Raw genomic sequence first — 16716 nt, 5'->3', positions numbered from 1 at the left:
ATATACATATATGTATTTTTTTTTCTCCAAAGTTATCTAATGGCCTCTTCTCAGTCCTCATCCTCCTTGGCCTCTCTGCAGTATTTAACACAGTTCCTGGACACTCTTTCCTCTCTGACTTTTCGTAACACCTGGCCCCTTCCTATCTTTCCACTCTCCTTACACATTATTCTCTTCCAAGTGCTCCATGGTCCAGCCAAAATGGCCTTCTTTCCAGTTCCTCAGACATACCACTCTATTTTCTGTCTCCAAGGCTTTACACAGGCTCTCTCCCATGCCTGGTACATGCTTCTTCCCCACCTCTGCCTCTTAAAATCTGTGGCTTTCTTTAAGACTCAGCTCAAACACCACCTTTTAAAGGGGACGATGTTCTGAGGTTCCCTCTACTCTGTTGGGAACTTGTATGTCCCTATTTCTGTACTTTACAGTGTAAGCTTCTTGAAGTCAAGAACTATTTTTGTTTTTCTTTATACCCCCAATGCTTCCTTAGCACAGTACAGTGCCTGGCACAGGGCTTGGTGAATGACTGACTTTTTGCTCTATGCTAGACTATAAACTCTGCAAATTACAACTGGTTGGGGGCAAAAAAGAAAGGATTCACTAAAAAGGGTGACATTGGGGTTGGGCCATGGGGAATGAGTTAGATTTTAACAGCTAGATATAGAAAGGGAAGGTGCTTCAGACTTAAGAACAGCATGGTCAAAGGCTTGGTAATACGAAATTATAAGATGTGTTTAGACCAGCTTGGCTGAGGTTCAGCATAGGGAAGGAGGAGTGAAAAAATAAATATGGAAAAGTAGGGAGCTGAGTAGGAGCCAAAGTATGGAAGCTAAAGAGTTTGGGTTTTAATAACAATAATTATTATTATCATACCTAACATTTATGTAAGTACTTATTATATCTACCACTTTCCTAAACTTTGTAGCTCACAGGGCTCTCCACACAATAGACCCTTAATAAAGGGGATGGGAGTAGGGCTCCCAGATGAAGAAATGCCCAGTGGGCCCCACCTCTGGATATTTCTACTCTTAAACACATGCTTTCTCACTCTGAGGTCCAGGATGACCCCTGAGGGCCCAGCTTTATTTCCTGCTCATCCTAGCTAGTTTAGTGATCCCACAATTAGGCTCAATGATAATCCTCCTTTTCTCTGGCACCCCAGACTCTCTAGCTCTATAAAACCCCACCCTGGAGCTTTCATCTATGGAGATTAAAGTGTTTTTTACAGACAAAATGTCACCCGCTGGATCTCAGCCGGTTTCTGGGAAAAGAGAGCATAAATGGAATAGGGAACATTCCTGCCAAGGAGCCACTTAGTGGGAATAGGGAAGACTCAACCTCCAAAGACAAGAGTTGTATAAGTGGCCTCCATCTTATCTTTGCCTCAGTCTCTTCCTTTGATAAGTTTCTTAGTTTCAGGGATGTCTTTAGCTTGTGTAGCAAAGTGACTGGATGAGAAGGCCACTACTGTTGGCTATACTCCATCTCTGATGTGTGACATATTCCCTGAGTCTTACGCTTACCTCTTTATCCATTCCTTTGTCCAACAACTAGCATAGGTGAGGGACTGTACCAGGCCTCTAGAAGGATACAGAGATGAATCAGACACCATCCCTGCCTTTGGGGAACATATAACATGATGGGACCGCTATGACAAACACACAAATTACTGTCATTACCTAAAGATAATGCTCATTGTACGGTTTTGGGGGAAGAAATTGCAACTACTTGAGGACAAAAAGGGAAGGATTCATTAAACAGGTGGCATTTGGGGTGTGTTACATTAAAATGGCATTGGTGACTCCATTCTGCCTTTATCTGCCATTTTTGTGAAGCAAAGTTTCAGCTATTTATAAGTGACCTGATTTTAGAGAAGTCTCAAAATTACTCCCCTTCCCAAAAGTCACCTGAGTTAAGGAATATCATAAAATAATCCTTCTCCTTCTCAAATCAGTGTCTCCCAATCCCTTCCACCAATAAGAAACCAGGTGTCTCAATCCATAAAATTCTGTTTTTTCCTCCCTCCAAACTGTATATTAACTGTGTAAAAAGTAAAGTTCTGAGTTTTTGGCTACCGAGAGCCTTGGATCTGCTTTGTTTCTGCAGTCACATGTATTGCTAAATAAATCAGTATCTGAATATAAATACTCTGTTTCTTTATTCCACCATTAAGAGTTGGGCCCTGAGGAATGAGTTGGATTTTAACAAATAGCTAAGGAAAGGGAAAGCGCTTCAGACTTAAGGAACAGTAAGGCCAAAGGCTTGATGACAGGAAATCACAAGATGCATTTAGGGAAGTCAGAATAGACCAGCTTGGCTGAAGTTCAGCATAGGGAAGGAATAGTGAAAAATAAATATGGAAAGTTAGAAAGGGGCTAAAGCATGGAGGGCCTTGAATACCAAACCAAAGAGCTTCGATTTTAATAACAATAATAATTATAACTACTAACATTTATATAAGTGTTTACTAAGTGCCAGGCACTGTGCTAAGTGCTTTACAAATATGATCTCATTTGGCCCTCACAACAACCCCATGAGGTAGGTGCTATTATTACCCACATTTTACAGTTGAGGAAACTGAGGCAAACAGAGGATAAGTGACTTGCCCAAGGTCACACAGCTAGTAAGTGTCTGAGGCTACACTTGAACTCGGATCTTCCTGATTCCAAGCCCATTGCCATGCGCACATTATCTAGCAATGATGAGGCTTTGAAAATATTTGATCAGGGAAGTGACATGATCAGAGATGTGCTTTGGAAAGATAGATGTAACACTGTTGTGTCAGGGAGATTGTGGGAAGAGAATAAAAGGGCTAGAAGTCCAATGGGTTGTTGGGCTCTACAGCCTTTACCAAGTGTTTGGGTGACAAAAAGAGGGCCCATCATTGTCATTATTAACATCACCAGAAACAGCCCTTAGGAAGCTACCATCTAGGTCTGAGTGACCCAGGGGCAAAGGAGAGTGTTCCCATTTTATAGAGGAGAAGAAGAAGACCAGTGAATTTAATTGTCTAGCCACAACTAAGCTGGGGGAGTTGGCAATGCTCTCCATACCTTCTCCCCTGGCCCTCAGGGAATTGAAGAAAATTGGGCTGGGAGATGAGGGGGTGGCAGATATTCTTCCTTATACTTCCACCTCCTGGATGAGGAGAAGGTAATAAAGTTGATAATAATAGGGAGAATTACTTATCTCTCCATTTCAAAACCTAGTAACTCCTTTGTGGTCAGACAGAATCTGATCCCCTCTGCCTAACCCTGGACTGGGGGTGAAGTGGGAGGGAGACTGAGACTGAGGCATGTCAGTGGAGGACAGCAGAGCCTGAGCATGAAGGATGGATGTCAGGCCTGCTCTCTGGGCAGTGTGGATTAGGGGAGGAGAAGGAGGTTCTGCTGGGCAGCTGACCTGGTACGGGAGAATACAATCTGAGAGAAGGGCACAGCCCTGCCCCTCAGAACAGCGAGGAAACCTGAGTGGGGCTGTGTGGACATTCCCATGCCAGGGGTCACTTTCCTTCCTCCTTCTCACTGATCCTTCCCCCACCCCTCTAACTCAAACAAACACCAGAAGGCCCGGAACTCTAGGAAAAGTCCTGGCCTGCTAGCAACTGCCTGTGCTCCTTCCCTTTGGTCCTGGCCTGATGCCCGGGTCCTCCCCTGCCCCACCCCCCAGCCGTTACATAAATTCCCTTCTCTCTGCCCCTTCCCAGTTCACAATTGCAGCCTCTACCAGCCACAGCCAGACTTCGGAGCAGAGGTGAACAACATGGGTAAGAGCCTGTCCATTTTCCCCTCCTTCCCCTACACAGTGACAGACACCAGGAAAACCTGGAGGAGCCGGGGCCGTAGACTTTTTCCCCAAGTCATTCCTCTCTCCCCTTCAGCCAGTGCCTTTTGGCTGTTCGGTGGCTATCGAGAGAGAACGATGTCCTTATCAGAACTGGAGGACTTTCCTCTCCCTCCCAGTTCGGTTGGGCCTGGGATCCCCAGACTGTCTTACCAGCGTTAGGAGAAAAATCTAGAGAGTGCAATCGCCACCACCACCCTTCCGAAATGATCAACTTGAACACAAGGCGACCCATTGACCTTATGCTCTTGGGTGGAAGAGCGCTATCAGCCATGCGCTCTCTGCAGGGTCAGTGAACCCAAGAATCATCCCCTCACCCCTGCCCAGTCCTGGCTTTGGCCAGCCCAGGCAGCCTAGATACCCAAGGCCATTCAGGGAAAGGAAATCAGTGGCCAGTCCTCATAGACTTCAGGTATCCTTCTCTTTGTCCCAACAGTCCAGAGCACGTTTATCAACCCCTGTTTTGGTCATCACCCATGATAATGTGAAGGTCTTGCCCCTAGTAGTGTTAACTATATGAGCTGGATGTTTGTCAGTATGCCTAGAAGGTTTCCCAGTTGGAGATTTTCTTGGGTGCTCAAGGACCCTTCTTTTTAACAGTGGGGTGGGAGGACGGAAACTGATTAGCATTCAGTGTCTGGGACCTCTGAAAGGCTGATGGAGGAACTAGAAGTAGTTAGGTAGGAATGTAGAAACCGGGATGAGAAACTATCTTTCCTGTACCCATGCTTCCCTACTATCTTGGAGAGATCCACTCCCTTCATGACTCCTTTTAGAGTAGTTTGCCATTTCCTTCTCCAGCTCATTTGACAGATGAGGAAACTAAAGCAAACAGGGTTCAGTGACTTGCCTAGGGTCACAGAGCTAGTAAGTGTCTGAGGCAAGATTTGAACTCAGGTCTTCCTGACTCCAGGCTGGTGCTCCATCCACTGGGCCACCTGGATGCCCTGTACCTTGGAGAGATAGGACCTGATTTTTTTTGTCTCTGATTCTCTCCAACTCTCTTTAGATCTCATTCATCTCAGTATTTCTGCCTTTAATTTGGAGTCTCAGCCCCTCTCTTTCTGTGCCCAAGGCTCTGCCCTATAGAACGTTAAACTGTCAGCAGAAGGCCTTAAAGTGGCCAAACAAGTCTCTTTAATTCCCTTCTCTGTGGTCCCTCCCAAGCTCCACCCAAGTGGGATACTGCCAGAATCCAGATTCCATTCTGGACCCGACATTCCAGCAATTCTTTTGCAGCCATTGCCCTGTTGATCTTCTCCACTCATATCCCAGGACAAGGTTCACATCAGGAGAGTTGGAGAGATTGGTAGAGATACAGTGAAGAATGTCTCTTGCTCTCCCAGGGCTTCCCCACATCATTTCTGGAGTAGAGACCATATTAGCCATGATGCAAGGAGGTTTGATTCAGGACCAGAACCCATCCTTTCCTCTCCTGCCCTCTATTTACCCCAAAGGGGTTCTCACTTCACAGCTCCTCTCCAGTCATTCCAGGTTCACCTCCAAAGGCCAAATTGTAGGCTATCTAGCAGCTGAATAAGTGGAAGTCTCTGCCAAAAATATTTCCTTTCCCCTGGAATCATTCTGGAACATCTTATTCCTAACTCCACCCCAATGATTTCCACCACCACCCTCCCCATAAACGATATCTCAGCTTTCTGGGAATGACTGATACCATTTTCTACAGGACATCACCCCTAAACCACAGTAGCCCCTTAAACCTCAAGAACGTGACTGAACTATCCCTTTAGAGGCTACTATATTCAGGCTTCTATAATGTGGGTCTCTGACAAGAAGTCCCAGGAAGGAAAGGGTATTGCCTAACCACACCTGGTGGGAGTCCATCTCAGGAGTTTACTTCTGTGTGCTCTCTCCCGGGATTACTGACATTCCTCTGAGACTCTGTAGGAGATTATCAGCAGAAAAAGGTTTTCCATTTTCTGGATTCTGCCCCCTTAGACACATACATGCATGCTCAGTCTCCAGCTTATATTTTCCCCCCTCCTTTCTAGACATTCCAGTAGAGAAAGATGAAGGGTGGTGATGGAGGAGAGAAAACAAGGGGAAGGTAGGGTGAACTGAGCCAGGTGCCTATTCCAACTGAGTCAGGGACCCGGGGTATGGGTAAGCCTGAGCTGATGTCTAGTGAGGCTATAAAGTAAAGCACCTCTTTAATCCCAAATTTCTGTTTCTTTCACAGCTAAATGTGAAAAATGTGGACCTGGCTACCCCACCCCTCTGGATGCTATGAAAGGTAAATAGATGTACTCTCCTGGGACAGCCTGGGAATGGTGAGAAGTGCCACTAGCTCCAGCACTTGCATGCCCTTTGGGAAAGCCAAAAGGACGCTCTGCCCTTGAATGGTGTCAGGCACCCAGCTGTAACTATGGGTGCAGCACCTCTGCTGAATGAGTAGGATTTGGCTTGGTGTTCCCCTGCCTCTTCTCCTGGCCCTTCCTCTTCTGCCACAGTGCCATTTCTCAGACCTCACCTAGTTCTCACTGCTTGCTCGGTCTCCATAGGCTGACCCTCATTGCTTATTCTTTGATGTATCAGGGCCCCGAGAGGAGCTTATCTACCTGCCCTGCATCTATCGAAACACAGGCACAGAGGCCCCTGACTACTTGGCCACTGTTGATGTGGACCCCAAGTCTCCTTACTACTGCCAGGTGAGACTGGGCAGTGGGCATCAGGGGATCACCTGTAGTTCTCCCTTTCATCCCCCTCCTCTCACCAAGGTGCCCTCTGAACTCTCAGTGTACTTTCGTGGTCTTTTTTCTATACGAGTTGCTCCAACCTGGAATCTCAGTCAGATCTCACCTCTTTCTCAATTTGTGGGGCTTTTGGATAAAACCTTTTCTTCCTTTCCCTACTCAGCACTCTCCCCTTCTTTGCTCTCAGGTAATACACAGGCTGCCAGTGCCATACCTGAAAGATGAGCTGCATCATTCAGGCTGGAACACCTGCAGCAGCTGCTTTGGAGACAGCAGCAAATCCCGCACCAAGCTCATCCTGCCCAGCCTCATTTCCTCACGTATCTATGTGGTGGATGTGGGCTCAGATCCCAGGGCCCCAAAGCTACATAAGGCAGGTTCCCCTCTCATCTTGGCTAGGACCAAGTAATGTCCCAGCTTCCCCGTTCTGCCTGACCACCATGAACTTTCTTTAGTGGGAAGGAGGAAGAAGGAAAATTAGAACTTAGAAGGGGGAGACAGAGGAATAAGGGAACCCTGGGATATCCCCATCTGGGACGATCTCTCTGTGATGGCCAAGTATGGCCAAGCAATTGTATTGCATCATGGGTGGGCCTACAAGCCACTGCGCTCATAACACAGCAATCTAGGCTTCTGAGATCTGTGATGCCCCCTCTCCAAAGAGAGGCCAGGGGATCTCTAGAATTTGAAGGGGAGTTTCTGATGTTCTAAGATTGGGGATATAAGTGCCTCAGCCCTACCCCATTTCTCTGAAGTATGTAAGACCATGTTTTGAAGAAGTTGGAAGGAAAGGATGTTGAGGAGAACACCTAAGCCACACTGGTTACTGACTTCCCACTCTCAACTCCCACGCAGGTTATAGAGCCCGCACAAGTGATGTCAAAGTGTGACCTGGCCCACCTCCACACCAGCCACTGTCTGCCCAGTGGGGAGGTGATGATCAGCACCCTGGGGGATCCTAAGGGCAATGCTAAAGGTACCAGGGCTGTGGGGAACGTGGATGGGACTTCTCTTAGTATAGGGCAGATACCTCTATGTCTAGGTAGAGGCTGCAGAGGGAGGGTGAGGGCTTGGTTTGCCTCAGTATATTGGGGAGCAATCTGAGTTGCTCCTAACGAATGAATGAAAAAGAACTGAAGTGCTTCCTTATGTGCCAAGCACTGTGCTAAGTGCTGGGGACCCAAATAGAAAAGACAGGTCCTGCTCTTAAGGAGCTCACGTTCTGATGGGGAAGATGATCCATAGAGGAAATTTGGGCTCCAAGTCAGCTAGAAAGGTCCCATGTTCCTCAGATGTCAATGTATCCTCCTGAGGATCATGTTTATTTGTGGTGTTGAACATCTGACAGTGCCAAGGTCTTCCATCACCATGGATGCTGAGGAGGCAGGGGTCGGATCACCCTGGATGATGGCCTTAGGAATCAGTGAAGGGGTGGACTGTGTTTTTGCCTTTCTTTGTATCCCCAGTGCCTGGAATACAGTAGGTGTTTAATAAAGTTCGTTGACTTGGTCTGGTAGGCACTGCTCTTCCTGGAACTCAAGCTGGCCTATGTCCAAGTGGGGGTTAGCACTTGGTGATAGTAAGGGTGGTGACAGGAATAGGGGGGACCCTTCTCCACTGTGGCATTGGAATGCTGTTAAAGGGATCTAGGGAAGACTGTGATCTTGGTCAAATTACTTAACTCCTACAGATTTGTTTCTTCATCTGTAAAACTAGAAGACTGGACCACAAAATCTTAAGATTTTTAAAATGGGAAACCCATAGTAAGGGCACTGATCCTTTTAGCACTCAGTATATGTGAAGAACTAGCTGCCTTTAAATGCCAGAAAGCAAAGGAATGACAACAGGGTACCAGGGACCACATACTCTGTTTCTTTCCTGAAACCTCTCAATTTATGTAACCAAGACGTTGCAATGTGAAGGGAGAGATAGAATTGGGAGATGAGGTATTGGGATCTAATGCTGCCTGGAAGTACATATATTCATACAGGGCTAGTGTATGGAGTGGGATGGTTCTGCATGGTAATTTCTCCACGATGTCTTCTCTCCTCAGGAGGGTTTGTACTGCTAGACGGAGAGACCTTTGAGGTGAAGGGGACTTGGCAGAAGCCTGGAGGTGCTGCTCGGATGGGTTACGACTTCTGGTATCAGCCTCGGCACAATGTCCTGATCAGCACTGAGTGGGCAGCCCCCAATGTGTTCAAAGATGGCTTCAATCCTGCAGATGTCTCTGCTGGTGAGGGGTCCCTCCAGGTTTCATGTCCTCTTACTCTGATCCCTCCTGAATCTTGGATCTCATTTCTTAAGCCTCCACTGCAGACTCCTGGGGACAAGGTCTACAGGGTGCTGAATGTTCTTTTCTCCACCCTAACCTTGGCTCTGATTTCCTATTTTCTCTCTTCCCAGGACCTTTTACCCTTGCTTCAAGCTTCTTGCCTTGATCCTTAGCCTTGCTCACAACTCTTTCACCCCCTAACCCCATGCCCTGTATCCTGATGGCTAAAGATTCCCTGCCCTTCCTTTCTGTACCTTAATCCTCCATCCCTCTCAGGGCTGTATGGGAGCCAGATTCATGTTTGGGATTGGCAGCGTCGGGAGCTTATACAAACTCTACAAATGCAAGATGGATTAATCCCTTTGGAGATCCGATTCTTGCATGACCCAGCTGCCTGCCAGGGATTTGTGGGATGTGCCCTCAGCTCTAACATCCAGCGCTTCTATAAGACTGAGGTGAGTGAATGCTACTGTGCTGTAAGAAATGATAATCAGGTTGGTTTTAGAAAACATGAAAAGACTTGCAAGACATAATGCAGAGTAAAACGAGCGGAACCAAGAGAACACTGTGTACAGTAACACGATACTATTCAAAGAGTAACTAAATGACTGCTATTCTAAGTGTTGTAATCCTTCAGTTACAAAGGATTTATGAAGGAAAATGCTATCCACCTCCACAGAAAGAAGTGATATATGGAAGGATGTGTTGTATGGTTGCACACAGTGTTGTTCAGTCATTTTCAGTCATGTCTGACTCTTTGTGACCCCTTTTGGGGATTTTCTTGGCAAAGATACTGGTTCCACATATCTATCTGTATCAAATGTTGGCCCTCTCTAATGAGAGCCTGAGAATGAGGTGAGGCACTACCATCTCCATGAACCTCCATATTCCTCATTCTCAAATTCATATCAAACACTTCCACAAGAAATCAAGGCCATAGTCGCATCTTCCACAACCCCACCTTCGCTTTCCCATGGTCTTGGTCCTCTTAACATACTCAAAACCTGCAAACACAGCAGATATTCAATAAATATTTGGTAGCCAGCCTTTCTCCTCTTCCAATCGGAGGGAGGTCTGAATCTGACTCAGTTTCTCCCCACCCCTACTGTTTCCTGAACTCCCTGGTTCTCTTTGCCTCTGATACAGGGAGGGAAGTGGGCAGTTGAAAAGGTGATCCAGGTGCCATCCAAGAAAGTGGAGGGATGGATGCTGCCTGACATGCCAGGTAAACACCATGGAGGCATGGGTATGTTACCACTTCCTGGATGTGGGGCATCCAGGAATTAAATCATTTTTTTCCCTCCCCTCAGGCCTGATCACAGACATTCTCCTGTCACTTGATGATCGGTTCCTCTACTTCAGTAACTGGATACATGGTGACGTGAGGCAGTACGACATCTCAGACCCTCAAAGGCCCCGCCTGGTCGGACAGGTTGTAGAGCTGGGGAGAGACCTATGACAGAGGAGGGATAGAGGGACAGAGTAGAAGAAAATCAAAGGGGAATGAAAGTTGAGTTAAAAAGGATGTGATGGGGAAGAGGGGAACAGCACAGGTATTTGGGAACACAAAGGAGTAAGGAGAGAAGGAAAAGCAAGAAGCCTCAGAGGGATGGCAAGGAGAGCTGACTAGGGAGAGTGAAAAGGCAACCCCCAGAGCAAGGGTAAGGGGGAAAGCTGTGGACTGGGATCAGTGGTCTGGACACAACTCAAAGGTATGGAGAGAGTGGTCACCTTCCTCACCTCTCTCTGGATCAGATATTCCTTGGCGGCAGCATTGTCCAGGGAGGCCCAGTGAGAGTCCTAGAGGATAAGGAATTGAAATGTCAACCAGAGCCCTTGGTGATCAAGGTAAAAGCACCCCTTCCGTCAGGAATGGAGATCTCCCACAATCCTCCTCACAAAGGCCTGGGACCCTGACACATGGGCAGCTTTCCTCTAACCCTAAGCCTAACCCTAACCCTGAGATATATATTTGTGCTCCTTCCCCAAGGGTAAGAGGATTCAAGGGGGTCCCCAGATGATCCAGCTCAGCTTGGATGGACGACGTCTTTTTGTCACCACCTCCCTGTACAGTGGTTGGGATAAGCAGTTCTACCCTGACCTCATTAAGTAAGAGCTAGCCTCTCTTCCCCAATCCCTTTCTTTCCCCTTCCACCACCTTCAAGGAAACTCCTTCCCAAGCTTCGTTCCCAACACACACACTCCTCTTTTCCGTAAGCAGAAACCCAACTCCCATGATCGTCCTGACACTCTCCCCTCAACATCATCCCACATGTGCATCTCCACTGCCAAGTTGGGAAGAAGAGTTCCCATGGATTGCTTAGTGAGGGAAGAGGCTGGAGAGGAAAAGGAGAATTACAAGGGTTGGAGACTTGACTTTTTCCTTATTCCATATATCTTCCCATATCTCATATATCCTATACATTCCTTTTCTTCCAGGGAGGGTTCAGTGATGCTGCAGATTGATGTAGATACAGAAAAGGGGGGCCTGACATTGAACCCTAACTTCCTGGTGGATTTCGGGAAGGAACCTCTGGGTCCAGCCCTAGCTCATGAGCTCCGCTACCCTGGGGGTGACTGCACTTCTGACATCTGGCTCTGAAACTTGGCCCTCCCCTACTCCTGAGCCCAAACTCCTCAAATGCTGTACAGCCTAGGCTTCTTGGTGGGGGTCTTTGCTCCTTTCTAAAAGCCTTCTGGCTTCCTTCCTAGAGCCCTTGGGGGAGGAGGAATCTAGTCTGGAATCTTGAGAATTAACTCCCTCTTTTTGATCCCTGATTGATTGTATTTTGTTCATTATCTGCTATTTTTATATGGCTTCTTGGTTGACTTTGGTGTTGCCATTATTTCCCCATTCCCCTACTCCCATTAGTGGTGGTTATTAAGGAATAAACCAAGTTCTTTTCTTTGAGTCTTTCATAATTGGGGGAAGATAGGCATTTGTTTATATATATTCCCAGAGGAACTAGCCCTTTATGCTTAGGATAAGGAAGCAGACAAGAGATTTAGGAGCTTGCAAACATAGCTCCACATGCATATTGTCTGTGTCTACTTAGCCCATGTGATTAGAACATAGTGCTAATGAGGCCCCAAATCACCGATGTATAAATTAGCTTTGAGTCTAGCACACTTTTACCCCCAACTAGCCACTGGTGAGGTCATTAGGGGGATAAGAAGAAAGGATAGTCCCTGTGGAGAGAGTATCCGAGGCTGTTTCCTCAGGTGGAAAATGAACATCATGCCATGCTGCCCACTATTCTCAATTCAGCATATCAACTACAGAAGAGGCAGAGACCAAAAAAAGTCTCTACCACCAGGAAAGATACAACCTACATATGCAGGAACACAATATAAGTTAAACTGAAAAAAGATCAAGGGGAAGAAACCACAGACAATGGTGCAAACTGACCAAAAACTTCATTTTTCTGCCAGACCAACCCTTGCCACGCTCTCCCTCCCATCCGAAGCCCCCGGCTTCTTCTCAACCTGGAGACCCTCCTCTTCTTTAACTTGACTCTGAAGAAGCCTTGAATCTGTGTCATCAGTCCAGAGCCCTTATACTTTACCCAAAGACCACAGGGAGCCCTCAGTAAAAGGACTTCCCATTGGCCCCGGCCAATTTAATGCTTAATTAGCCCATGAAAGTGAATGCTGCTGAAACCTGTTCACCAGATTGCCATTTGGCCAAGAAAGCTACACTAGGTTTAAGTAATTCCTTCACTCATTTTGAAGAGTCTCCTTCAAAAGCAGTACTACTACTACTCACCTTCCAGCACTACTCTTCTCACTGAACAATATTCCTCTCATCCCCATGACAATCATTTTGAACCTGTTCTCATCAATTTTCTCTTCTCCTTTGGGGTGGATGGGGATATAATTAAGGAGACTCAGGAATGAGGCCAATGATTCAGACTTTAGGTACAGGACCAAAGCCCCTGCCTCTTAGGTACAAACTTCATCTTGAACTGATTAAGTCTCAGAACTGGAAATGATTTGATTGGCTAAGATTATTGCGAAACAGAACCACCCTTATGTGCTGCGTTTATAAAAGGAAGCAAGCTGTGGCTAAGATTAAAGGAGTTTCCCTTCCCTGAATAGAGGGACCAGTCAATGCTGAGAGCAATAAATAGTGTTATTTGGTATGTAAAGGGGAAGATCAGGTAATTTAACTGGAGGAATCTAGGGGGCAATGGATGAGCACATCCTGAAGCCATCAGGGCAATGATCAGCATCGCCTGCCATCATCTCTCAATCTTTCCCTAAAACTGTAATAGCTCTTTCTTGCCTCTTTTATGTGAGATAATCTATTCTACCTCCTCCTTGCCCCTTCTCCCAGCGTACCTCTTTCTCACCCTTTAATTTTATTTTTTTGGATACCATCCCACCATGGTCAACTCTCACCCATACTTTCTGTCTATGTATACTCCTAACTGTAGGGCAATGATCAGAAAAAAGAATTCTCTGATTGCTTCAGTTAATGAGGATATTTCTTGTTCAGCATTAACCAGCCGGAAAGGAGAACTCTTAAAGGAAGTGAATGGTCAAAGGGAGACTAAATGGTTTTAGGAAAATAATTCTCTAAGGGTGTACCAAAAGTTAAGTGACTATTGTTCTAGGTGACAAAGTAAATTATTAATTGAACTTTTACCTTACTCTGAGCTCTAGAACTATGTTTTATCATAATGTAAAATTTTCTTTATTCAAGAATCTTATCAACTGTGACTTTAAAATGACATATTAGATAGGCACCCAAGAGCATTGATGAAGTCCTAATAGAGCTGCCCCCAACCCCAGCAGTCTAACTTCATTACAGACCCACTGTACCCACCCCACCAATGTCTTAACTTCTTTGTACATGCCTCACTGCTCACTAGAACAATAGGTGTGTCCCTGAAACTCATAGTTCTTACAGAAACAGCAAGTGTGGGAACCCAGCTACTGCCTCTACCCAGCCATGACCCCTAGACCCATTCTCACAGAAACAGGTGTGTTCTTGTAATCAATCATAATCACATCATCCATCTAGCCCAAGACAAGACCACAATACCAAACTGTCTATCTTGACCAGCCAGGATCACAATAGCTAGCCAGAATGTTTAACGACCAAACCATAGATGGGCCCCCTCCTCCATTACCTAATCTTAACTCCTCTTGCCTTTTTAATAATAACCATATTCATATATTCTACATAAATTTCTGTTAATAGCTAGCCAGAATGTTTAACGACCAAACCACAGATGGGCCCCCTCCTCCATTACCTAATCTTAACTCCTCTTGCCTTTTTAATAATAATCATATTTATATATTCTATGTAAATTTCTGTTATGCAATTGAATGTTTACCCTATAAAAATCCATCTTGTTTTCTCTGAAGTTGTTGGTTCCTCTTGGAATTTAGCCTACTCATGAGAGGTGTCAATCTTGATAAATATCTATACTTGGATTAGAGGTGGTCTGACTCTGAATTCTTTAAGACAGTTCCACCACAACACATCATGGAACTTCAACAGTTTTTGGTGTCCCTGGGTCTATGAAGGGACTATGTCATTTTGAACATTCTCTTAAGTATAAAAATGCTTAAATATAGAATAAAAAATAAACATTTGTTTCTACAACACAGATGGTATAGTTTTTCTTCCTTACTTCTATCTATGCTTGTTAAAATCCCACTCAGAGTGAGCAATGAGAACGAGGAGCGGATTATACCAGGAACCTCATTGGGTGATGACTACCTTTGATAGGCTTAGCTCTTCTTAGTAATGCAGGGATCCAAGACAACTCCAAAAGACTCATGGTGGAAAATGCTGTTCACATCCAGAAAAAGAAGTATGGAGTCTGAATGCAAATCAAAGCATACTATTTACTCTCTTTTTTTTGTTTCTTCTTTCTCATAGTTCTAATTCTTTACATATTACACACCTCTTGGAGTAGGGGTAGGGGAGAGATGGGGAGAAAATTTGGGACTCATAATCTTATGGAAGTGAAGGTTTAAAACTAAAAATAAATTAAAAAAAGAAAGAAATCCCCAAGTGGGGTCACAAAGAGTCAGATAAAACTGGAAAAATAAAATAAAATCCTACTCAGAGTTAAAGCACAAACCTCTCTCTCTCTCTCTCTCTCTCTAAACAAATTTTATATATATAGATATATATATATATCTATATATATAGATATCACTCAAATATAAGGCTAGGAGGGACTTCAGAAAAATCGGCACACTAATGCTCTATTGGTGGCGCTGTGACCTGATCCTACAATCCTGGAAAACAATTTTGAATTAATAGAGAAAAGTTTACACAGCAACAATATATACAAAAGAACACTATATACAAAGGTAATTTAGAACCAGATTGTATAGGACCTTAAATGCCAGTCTGAGAAGTGTATATTACAATAGTAAAAACCTTTTTAACTGGTCCTTCTGTTTCTAGTTTCTCCCCTCCTCAATACCCTTTCTTTCCCTCCCTCTCCCTACCACCCCTTCTATACAGCAGAGATAGGATTGGCTGGCTGGGACTCAGGAGGATGGACCAGAGCTGGAATGAAGCAGTCTTTGCCATGGTCAATATGACAAGAGCAGCTCTGCTCTTTTCTGTGCCCTTCTCACCTCACTGGTTGTCTGACAAGGATCTCGTATTGAGCATAATGACAATTCAGTAAATATGGACGGCCCCCTCTCCCACCACTGCCACCATCACTGCACAACAGCACCATGGCCTGAAACCCAAGATCTCATCACTAAGTGAGCAGCCTCCTGGTGACGAGCCTCTGCTTAGCTAGGCCAGTCTTCAGAAAGCAGCAGAGTTGGTGGCTCTAGGCCCTGCTCTGCAACTTCCCAGCACTGGAGAACATAATAGAGCTTACGCCCCTTTGACAATACCTTCAATAACCAAGGATCACCTCTGAACCATACCCTGAGGAAGCACCAGAAGAGGTGACTTTAGGGAAAAGAAATGACTACCAATCCTCCAGAAAGCCTTTCCTGATCCCCTTGTGAGAGATGATCTCTCAGACGTAAAGCCTCCTCAAAGAGTTAACTGTTTCTTGTACTGTTGAAACACCCTCCCTTGAAAAACGACATCTGCGGCTAGCTGACCTTGTAGAGAAGCATGCTTTGTAACATATCTTGTTTCAGGCATGTGGTAGAAAAAAGAATAACATATGCCCTGCCCCCAACCTAAACTGCCTACCCTTGCAAAGCTTCCCACCCCAGGGAAGATTTCCTCGAACAGACTGTACCCCTGAAGCCCAGCCAGTGGGATAAGGGGAAGGGAGCTAGGGAGGGGAAGCTCCTGTTAGGATACAATAGACCTTGCTTTCTGTATTCGCTGCTCGGTGCTATCAGTGCAACGGAGGGCCGGGGGCGGTACCCTTTCTCATGAGAAAGCAATAAACTCCTTTTTGCCTTTCTTAAGACAAGTCTCTGATTATTTTCGGGGATCTCAAGACCCATACCACACACCCTCCTCAGTGCCATCCATCCCTATGGATTGCTTGCCCCCCTTTTAGGTACTTACATTCTATTACATATTATGATATCTGCCCATGTGGAATACACTCCTGGTGCCACGAGCTCAGGAAGCGCCTAGACAAAGCCCTTCCTAATCCTAGTCGGCTGCTCAGGCCTCACCTCCAAATCACCCTGGGTTACCACTCTATCTGTTCCACACCTGTGTCTATTTTACATATTCTCTCTTCTTCACACCCTGCCCCAAATATGCCCCTTGAGGGCAGGGACTTTCAAGCCTGCCTTTACATTCCCAGTACCTAGCGCTGTGACCCTAAGGTTTAGTGATTAACTGACTTGTTACTGTTCGAAAGGAAGTTTACCCCCCCAGTAAACTCATGTTGAAGCTACAACCCCCCAGCAGCCTCGCTTCAGTTA

General features: G+C 45.6%; 1 protein-coding gene and 1 long non-coding RNA gene across 2 annotated transcripts; one reads left to right on the top strand and one right to left on the bottom strand.

Moving 5' to 3' along the window:
• The first annotated feature begins 3643 nt into the window (after positions 1 to 3643).
• Positions 3644 to 11738, top strand: SELENBP1 (selenium binding protein 1). Its single transcript, XM_072644810.1, has 12 exons — positions 3644 to 3766; positions 6044 to 6097; positions 6400 to 6512; positions 6745 to 6930; positions 7413 to 7533; positions 8611 to 8793; positions 9109 to 9287; positions 9979 to 10057; positions 10143 to 10264; positions 10588 to 10680; positions 10823 to 10941; positions 11272 to 11738. The coding sequence occupies exons 1-12, from the start codon at positions 3763 to 3765 to the stop codon at positions 11432 to 11434; spliced, it is 1416 nt and encodes a 471-aa protein (XP_072500911.1). The 5' UTR covers positions 3644 to 3762; the 3' UTR covers positions 11435 to 11738.
• Positions 8428 to 10660, bottom strand: LOC140527691 (uncharacterized). The gene is made up of 2 exons (XR_011974896.1): positions 10573 to 10660; positions 8428 to 10285 (listed from the first exon to the last, which is right to left on the bottom strand). It is a non-coding gene; the product is annotated as an uncharacterized lncRNA (long non-coding RNA).
• Positions 11739 to 16716: the final 4978 nt, after the last annotated feature.

The sequence above is a fragment of the Notamacropus eugenii genome, chromosome 2 (genome assembly GCF_028372415.1).
Source record: "Notamacropus eugenii isolate mMacEug1 chromosome 2, mMacEug1.pri_v2, whole genome shotgun sequence".
Lineage (NCBI taxonomy): Eukaryota > Metazoa > Chordata > Mammalia > Diprotodontia > Macropodidae > Notamacropus > Notamacropus eugenii.
Note: the sequence above shows the minus strand (reverse complement) of the source record. Positions and strands in the feature narration are given on the sequence as shown.